At 64.9% G+C, this 8,228-nt stretch overlaps 1 protein-coding gene across 2 annotated transcripts in view; it reads left to right on the forward strand.

Annotated features, from left to right (window-relative positions):
- PUF60 (poly(U) binding splicing factor 60) overlaps window positions 1-7,549 on the forward strand; it is a 12,190-nt gene extending 4,641 nt beyond the window's left edge. The window contains exons 2-11 of one of the 2 annotated variants that reach the window (XM_019657878.1): window positions 2,124-2,219; window positions 2,328-2,417; window positions 3,235-3,285; window positions 5,322-5,483; window positions 5,559-5,651; window positions 5,772-5,985; window positions 6,063-6,253; window positions 6,392-6,527; window positions 6,683-6,918; window positions 7,002-7,549. In XM_019657878.1, the coding sequence (XP_019513423.1) occupies window positions 2,124-2,219; window positions 2,328-2,417; window positions 3,235-3,285; window positions 5,322-5,483; window positions 5,559-5,651; window positions 5,772-5,985; window positions 6,063-6,253; window positions 6,392-6,527; window positions 6,683-6,918; window positions 7,002-7,301 (1,569 nt within the window). In that variant the 3' untranslated portion in view covers window positions 7,302-7,549. The remainder of the gene's footprint in view (window positions 1-2,123; window positions 2,220-2,327; window positions 2,418-3,234; window positions 3,286-5,321; window positions 5,484-5,558; window positions 5,652-5,771; window positions 5,986-6,062; window positions 6,254-6,391; window positions 6,528-6,682; window positions 6,919-7,001) is intronic. The other variant, XM_019657879.1, reaches the window with a different exon arrangement.
- Window positions 7,550-8,228: the final 679 nt, after the last annotated feature.

Genomic DNA, 8,228 nt, shown 5'->3' on the forward strand with positions numbered 1-8,228 from the left:
GCCCGCCCGGCCGCGAGTCCCTAGGCCCAGAGAGACCTGGCTGGGGGTGGGCGGGAGGAGCCCCCGGCCTCTTTCTGCCTTCTGAGCAGAGGTGCCTGCCCTGCCCCCTCGCCACCCAGCCTCGGGCTGGCTCCAGCCTCCTTGTCCCTGCCTCTCCCCTTGGCGTCCACCCTGCTTCTGCGGTGGGTTGCAGCCTTGCGTGCGTTCAAACGCCAGGCAGGTGGTCAGGTGGGGGCCAAGCCTCAGCCAGTGTGAGCACTGAGCCGTTGGTGCCGTGCGGAAGGGCAGGCGTGCTGTTCCCCAATGCTCAGTAAGAGCCAGCTCTGATTTAAGTATGACAGCAAAGCAGGACAATGCGCAAGTCCAGCACAGTCTGGGGGCCTGGCCTGGGAACATCTTGTCCTGCCCTGTGGCCGCCCTTGGGAGTGTGTCCTGTGGGAGGTGCAGTGGGCCTTGTCGCTGGGTGATAGGGCTCTTTGTGCTTCTCCATGGCAGCGCCTGCCTCCAGGGTTTTCCAGTGGGGGCTCAGCAAAGAGCCCTGCGGGCCTGTGGGGGCTGGGCCCTCCTCTGGGGTCCCCCCACCGCGGCACACTCGGGGAAGGGCTGTGGTCTGCAGCCTGCATCCCGGGAAGTTACTAGGGCTGAAGCTGATGGGCAAGGGGGCCAGGGAGTCCCTCCAGCCAACCCTCCCCAGCCCTGGCTGGCTGTCCAGCCAACCATTGGTCGGTGGGAGAAGGGCCTTTTGTTTACTGAGACAAAGAGGAGATTGAAAAGTTTCTAAGGGGCTGAAAGGGGGTTGGCATTGATGACCATGGTGACAGCCTGCTCTAGCATGCAGCCCCCGACTTTCGGGGCCTCTCTCGCACTAAGTAAAATTGGGCTTGGGGCCAGCTGGGAGAGTGGAGAGGACAAGCCTCCCAGGGTCCAGGCTGGGTTGCTGGGGGAGGGGCCTCCCGGCTTCTTGCCCTTTCACCCTGTGCTAGTCAGGATGGTGGTTCTCGGGGTTTGGGTCAGCCGGCCCCTTCCTGACTCCTTGCTCTGTCCTCTGTCCTTGCTTGTCACTCCTGAGCTGGGGACCTGCCTCTCTCCTCTGCCATCCCTCCTAAGGCTGCGTGCTGGGGGCTGCAGAACACCCTCTCTGGAGGGGCCAGTGGTGGTCTCTCCTTGCAGTTGCTGGGTAGCCCCAGGTCCCCTGAGCTGGTGGACGGGCAGGTGTGCTCAAACCCCCGACAGCCACACTCCTTGGTTTGGTGGCCGTGCGTCTCTTCCTGCTTACACGGCTGTATTCTCTCTGCAAACAGCTTAGAAGTGGATTTGACAGTAGGAGTGTGGGTATAACACTAGTGGTGTCTGCTGTGACTGCTCCCAAAGCATCTCCGTCCCTCTGCTTGCCTGGCTAGGTGCTGGCCCGTGCCCTAGCCTGCTGTGCCGCCACAGCTGGTCTGCTCCTGGCTTCTCTGCCCAGGGTTAAGCAGAGCCAGGACAAGTCTGGCGGAGGAGGGCTGGAGCCGTCCTCAGGGCTCCCTGGGTGGTGCGCCTTGTGCAGTGATAGGGTGGATGCTGCACAGAGGTGGGAGGCCCTTCGCCATACGTCCCCGGGGTGCTCCCTGGAACGCTTCCCCAGCCAGGGCCAGGGCCAGGAGAAAGTGTGGGGGGCCTGGGCGCCAGGCAGTCATTGAGCAGTGCGGAACGTCGGTCCTGACCTGTCCTATGTTGGAGGACAGCCAGGGCCACGCTCTTGCACAGCATGGCACAAGGCTCTGCGGTCAGGCTGGCCTCAAGGGCTGGCCCTCCTACTATTTGCCGCCTGTTTTGGTGACTCCTGAGGCCATTGTTGCTTGGGCCCTACAGCTGCTCCAGGTTGGCCCAGGGCCCCCACGGTACCTGCCTGCCTCAGTGTGTGTCCTAACCGTGGGTCGTGGGGACCACAGGACAGACATGTCACAAGGGCAGGCCTGCATGTAGGCCAGGCCGGAGAGCCTGTGCGAGGACCTGTCTGTCCCTGGGAAAGGCTGGAGGCCAGGTGCAGTTATAGTGGGAGGGAGACAGGTGGGCTGGGCTTCTGGGGCCCATGGGGTGGCCTCTGGCTGCTGCCTAACCATTTCCCCGCTCCGTACCACCAGGGGACAGACTCCATCAAGATGGAGAATGGGCAGAGCACAGCCGCAAAGCTGGGGCTGCCTCCCCTGACGCCTGAGCAGCAGGAGGCCCTCCAGAAGGTGAGACTGTACCTCCCAAGGCCTGGGGGGGTGGGGTGGGCCAGAGGGCAGGAGGCCGCCGTTGGCCCAGGCCAGGCCCCCAGTGCTCCTCACCACCGTCTCTCGCAGGCCAAGAAGTACGCCATGGAGCAGAGCATCAAGAGTGTGCTGGTGAAGCAGACCATCGCCCACCAGCAGCAGCAGCTCACCAACCTGCAGGTGAGCGTCCGCCCGCCATCTCCCTCCCCGCCTCCTCTTCCTTCTCTTCCTCCTCTGTGTCTGCCTGCGGCGTCCCCACCAGGTGTTGTGGTTCTCGGTTTCTCAAGGACTCCTTCTTGGGACGCCCAGGTTCCTCCCCGAGCCACGAGTGGCCCGGTCTTACCTGCCTGTTGAGCGCCCACGGCCCCTCCCCGCCCCTTCTCTGTAGCCCTGCCGCTCCCCGAGCGGCTCCTCTTCTCGGACTTCAGACTTGCCTCAGGTTGCCCTGCGCCCGCGCCCCTCGGCTGGCTGCACGGCTGATGGTGCGGCATGTAGCCCCTTCCTCCCCGCCCCCGTGGCCTCGGATAAGAGCGGTCAGGCTCCCCACCCCTGCAGGGAGCCCAGACCACCTGGGCTGGGGCCCAGGACTGAGGACAGGCCGGGGGTGCCTCCATGGGGCCAGAGGCTGCAATGGCTGTGGGGGAGAGCAGGGCAAGGCCCACAGGTGCCTGGGCCTTGAGCCCCGCCCCCGCCCAGCCCTCAGACATTCACGCTGCCAGGCGAGGCCCTGGCTGTTCCCATGCTCCATCCGTGCCCGTCCTCCCCCTGCTCCCCTCTCCCTTCCTCTGCCCCACTGGCCAGGCTGCGGGCAGGGCACCTGGGGCTCTGAGGCCCCCCTGGGCAGGTGCTGGCAGCCATCGGCCGGCAGTGTGGGAAGGCAGGCGGGCCTCCCAGGCAGGGCGGGGACTCCGGGCCTGCCGCTGTCTGCGTGAGGTGTGACAACAGCGGGAGACTGCTCGGCTCCAACAGACTGAACTCTGTCTTTACTGTCTTTCAGATGGCAGCAGTGACAATGGGCTTTGGAGATCCTCTCTCACCTTTGCAATCGGTCAATAGACATGCTCACTTCTTCCGGGGCTCATGTCCTTAGTCAGGGCTAGAGGGGGGCAGTGCGCCCGCGTGCTGGGGACCTTGCTCCCCTAGCCGGCCCTGCCCGCCAGCTCGGACGAGCGCAGCAGAGCGCCAGGCGTGGCGGGGCCAGTGGTGTGGGCGGGCACCCACCCGGGACCGCCCTGGGGAGGCCTCCATCTGCTCTGAGGGCCCGCCTTAAAACTAACCGGCCAGGTAACTGCGGAGGGCAGCCGGCCAGGAGGGTAGCTGCCCATGCCAGGCCCACCTGTACCCATGCCGCCCGCACACACGCATGGTGCGCACCGCCCAGGCCTCCAGCTCCGTCAGTCTCCAGGCTGCCTGGGCGTCTGGGTTGGGGTCAGGCCCTGAGGAGAGAAGAGTCCTAACTCATGGCTCCATCAGACCCTGGAGGGAGGATGGATGGATGGGGTGGAGGGGTGGGGGGACCCGAGTGAAAGAGACAGGGATGGGCAAGGCCTTGGGCCTGGCTGTCAGCAAGGGCTAAAGGCCACACAGCCAGGGAGTATGCCAGGGAAGAGGTGAGCTGGTGGCCGTGGCCACCATGGGCAGAGGAGTGTGGGAAAGAGACCCCTCCATCCCCCAGAGGCACCTGAAGAGGCCAGGGACTCCTCGGGGAAGTCTGAGGGGGAACGTGGCCCTTTCTTAGGGGGCCACCCCTGGGCGTGCTGTTCTTATGGGAGATATGGCCCTGTCCTCAGGGCCAGACAGGCCCAGTGTCCTCTGGGGGGCATCTGTCTGTGGGGAGACATCAGGGAGAGGGCTCTTGGCCTACTTGCTGTTGGGGAGCCCCCCTCAAGAGACATGCTCCTATTTTGGGGAACTTTGATTTGAGGGGTAGATGGTTTTATGTCTGGGGTGCCTAGTGCAAGGGGGGACATGGTTCCATCTGTGGGGTCCTTGGTCTCCACAGGGAGCCTGAGGCCTATTAGTCGGGAGTCCAGTTTGAGGAAGGGAGTCCCATTTGGGGGGAAGTCCTACTTAGGGGGAGCTGTGGACTTTTTTTTAGGCCCCTCTTTGAGGGAGGGGGAGGCCCAGCCTATACCAGGCTAGTTGATGTCTTAAAGCAGGAAAGTGGCCTCTGGTCACGGGTACCTTTGTGACGGTGAGGGGAGCCCCTATTGGTGGAGAGTCTAGAGCCAGGCCCCATCATCTTGGTCTGCCCTAGGCCTGTGCTCTCTGCCCGGTGGCCCACCGCATGTGGCTCTGGGAACCCCCCTGCCTGGCACATTATGTGTGAGGTGGCAGGGATGGGACCCCCGTCCCTGAGGGCTTGGGGAGGTCGCTAAGCACGATGGCCAAGCTCACCCCAGGACAGAGGCAGTGTCTGCCCTGGGCGTGCCAGGCCTGTCGCCTCCTGATGCTCCTGGGGGCCGGGCAGTTCTCTTTTTGTGAGGGGTTCAATGCATGGGGGGGCCTGCAGAGCGCTGAGCCCTCACCTGATGAGTTGGCCCCGCACAAGTAGCTGTTCTTCATCCTCTGTCCAAGGAGCCCCCATCCGGGCTCCTGACCTGCTCCCCTGGGGTCTCTTCTGGGCGGTAGCTGCCCTGTCTTCTGCCCGCCTCTCTTGCCTCCACACCAGTGGGTCCCTCCAGCTTGGATGGCTCCCCTTCCCTCTTCCGTCGGAACACTTGGGAGGATCTCCCAGCCCAGCCCAGGCTACCTGGCCTCCAGACTGGAGGGGTGGGCAGGGTGGGAGGGCACACAGCCCTGCTTCCCAGCCACCTGTCAGCTTTGCTGCCAGTCTGCCCAGGACCTGGGTGGGCCAGGGTGCGTCCGTGTCCTGCCTTGGGGCCTGGCCTTCCTTCCTGGGGGTAGGGTCCTGCTGACCCTCGCCACCCTGACTGCCGGGGCTCAGCCTGCGCCAGGCTGCCGTGTGGGGAGCCCTCACCACAGCGGAGCTGAGTGGGTGGGCCAGGAGAGGCGTGGGCTGCCTCGCCGCCTGCCACCCCATCACAAGCCAGTGGCTCTCTCTCCCCTTGTGTCCTGCTCCAGATGGCAGCTCAGCGGCAGCGGGCACTGGCCATCATGTGCCGGGTCTACGTGGGCTCCATCTACTACGAGCTGGGTGAGGACACCATTCGCCAGGCCTTTGCCCCCTTTGGGCCCATCAAGAGCATTGACATGTCCTGGGACTCTGTTACCATGAAGCACAAGGTGAGGTGAGGTCTGCCCCGCCCCACCCTGCCCCACCCCAGGCTCTCCTGGCCTAACTCGCATCCCTGTGTTCAGGGCTTTGCCTTTGTGGAGTATGAGGTCCCAGAAGCTGCACAGCTGGCCTTGGAGCAGATGAACTCGGTGATGCTGGGAGGCAGGAACATCAAGGTGGGGCCCTGGCCCAGGCGGATGCTGCCAGGTTCTGTCCAGTTCCCCTTCTCCCCACGGGAGCCTGCAGTGACCCAGCTGGGCTGACGGGGGGTTCTCGGTCCCCTGCCTCTTCCCCAGGTGGGCAGGCCCAGCAACATAGGGCAGGCCCAGCCCATCATCGACCAGCTGGCTGAGGAGGCACGAGCCTTCAACCGCATATACGTGGCCTCCGTGCACCAGGACCTCTCTGATGACGACATCAAGAGTGTGTTCGAGGCCTTCGGCAAGATCAAGTCTTGCACCCTGGCCCGGGACCCCACGACTGGCAAGCACAAGGGCTACGGCTTCATTGGTGAGCTAGGGCGGGCCGAGGCGGGCAGGCCGGGCCTGCCCGGCACTGTGGCCCTCACCGCTACCCCTGCCCTGCAGAGTATGAGAAGGCCCAGTCGTCTCAGGATGCCGTGTCTTCCATGAACCTCTTTGACCTGGGTGGCCAGTATTTGCGGGTGGGCAAGGCTGTCACACCCCCCATGCCCCTGCTTACACCTGCCACACCTGGAGGCCTCCCACCGGCTGCTGCTGTGGCCGCAGCTGCAGCCACAGCCAAGATTACGGCTCAGGTGAGGGCTGGTGCAGTTGTGTGGGTTTGATCCTGGGCAACCGGCCCCCAGTGCTTTGGGGATGGACTGGCTCTCCGGGTGGTATTGAGTGGAGGCAGCCAGACTGAGGACTGAGATGGGTGTCCTTTTGGGTTGCAGGAAGCAGTGGCCGGAGCAGCGGTTCTGGGTACCCTTGCCACACCTGGACTGGTGTCCCCTGCACTGACTCTGGCCCAACCCCTGGGGGCTTTGCCTCAGGCTGTCATGGCTGCCCAGGCGCCGGGAGTCATCACAGGTGAGCCTGAGTGGGTGAAGGATGCCCCTCTTCTCCAGGCTTGCTGCCTCCAGGGCAGCCCAGCCATGGATGCACCGTGTTGTGTTCCTTCCCAGGAAGGATGGGGGCGGAGTGGGGGGTGGGGTGACTGCCCACACCTGCTGGGTTTGCTGCAGGTGTGACCCCGGCCCGGCCTCCCATTCCGGTCACCATCCCCTCCGTGGGAGTGGTGAACCCCATCCTGGCCAGCCCGCCAACGCTGGGTCTCCTGGAGCCCAAGAAGGAAAAGGAAGAGGAGGAGCTGTTTCCCGAGTCCGAGCGGCCGGAGATGCTGAGTGAGCAGGAGCACATGAGCATCTCGGGCAGCAGCGCCCGCCACATGGTGATGCAGAAGCTGCTGCGCAAGCAGGAGGTGGGCACGGGGCGGGCGGGGCCGCCGGGTGGGGCGGGGCCGCGGGGCCGCCAGCCACATTGCTCAGCTGTCTCCCTCCACAGTCCACAGTGATGGTTCTGCGCAACATGGTGGACCCCAAGGATATCGATGACGACCTGGAGGGGGAGGTGACCGAGGAGTGTGGCAAGTTTGGTGCTGTCAACCGCGTCATCATCTACCAGGAGAAGCAGGGCGAGGAGGAGGATGCAGAGATCATCGTCAAGATTTTCGTGGAGTTTTCCATGGCCTCCGAGACTCACAAGGCCATCCAGGCCCTCAATGGGCGCTGGTTCGCCGGCCGCAAAGTTGTGGCTGAAGTGTATGACCAGGAGCGTTTTGATAACAGTGACCTCTCCGCGTGACCGTGGCCTTGGCCCTGATCCCTGGACTTGTACTTGCTCTTGTTTCCTCTGGGTTTTATAGTGATTCAGTGGTGTCGGGCCCAGCCGCCCGCGTACGCATAAAGGTGCAGATGGTGCTGGCCCTGAACGGCCCTGTGTGGCAGTGATCCTGTACTTCGGGGCTCCTTAGCCCAGCCCGGGGGGAGGGGCCCGGGCAAGCCCCTGGTTGGCACAGAGAAGTGCGGAGGGCAATGAAGGCAGTCACTGGCTTCAGTGGGTGTCGGTGTGGTTTCATCCTGTCTGTGGCCTACGGAGGGGGGACAACCTGACGCCTCGTGGAAGGGGGCATTGGAGGGGTGGCAGAGGGAGGCTTTCTCGCTGTGCGGGGTCCACACTGTCCCCTGCACAGGCTGGAGAAGCCTGGCCTAGAGCCCGCTAAGTCCCGGAGCATTGAGTCTGCTAGACAAATGAATCCCCGGCGCGCTAAGCCTATATGTCCCGGTGTGAGGGGCGGCGGGCTGGACCGCGTGGTCGCGGGGGTCAACGTCGGAAAGGGGCCGGGCAGGGCGGGAGGAAGCCTCGGGGCCGCGCACAATGGAGACAGCACAACTCGCACCTCGCACGGACTCCAGGTCCCGCCGTTCCTCGCGCCGAGAGCGGGAGCCGAGCTTCCCAGCAGGCTGTGCGCGGAACCGCTACGGGTCCTCAGGGGCTCGGGCGCCGCGCGGCTTTGTGGGCATTGTAGTCCCGGCGGCGAGGGCGGGCCTCGGCTTCCCGGCGGGCTACGCGGCGGCCGGCGGTTGTCGGCGGGGCAGTCGGCGGGCAGCGGCGGCGGTTCCGGCTGCGGCACGGTGGCGGATGAGCAGGCGGCCCGGGGTGAGCGAGCGGGCGTGATGCGGAGCCGCCGCCGCCTCCTGAGAGCCTGAGCGCCGGCCGGGCCGCGCCCCC

This window comes from Hipposideros armiger, unplaced genomic scaffold (genome assembly GCF_001890085.2).
Source record: "Hipposideros armiger isolate ML-2016 unplaced genomic scaffold, ASM189008v1 scaffold_280, whole genome shotgun sequence".
Lineage (NCBI taxonomy): Eukaryota > Metazoa > Chordata > Mammalia > Chiroptera > Hipposideridae > Hipposideros > Hipposideros armiger.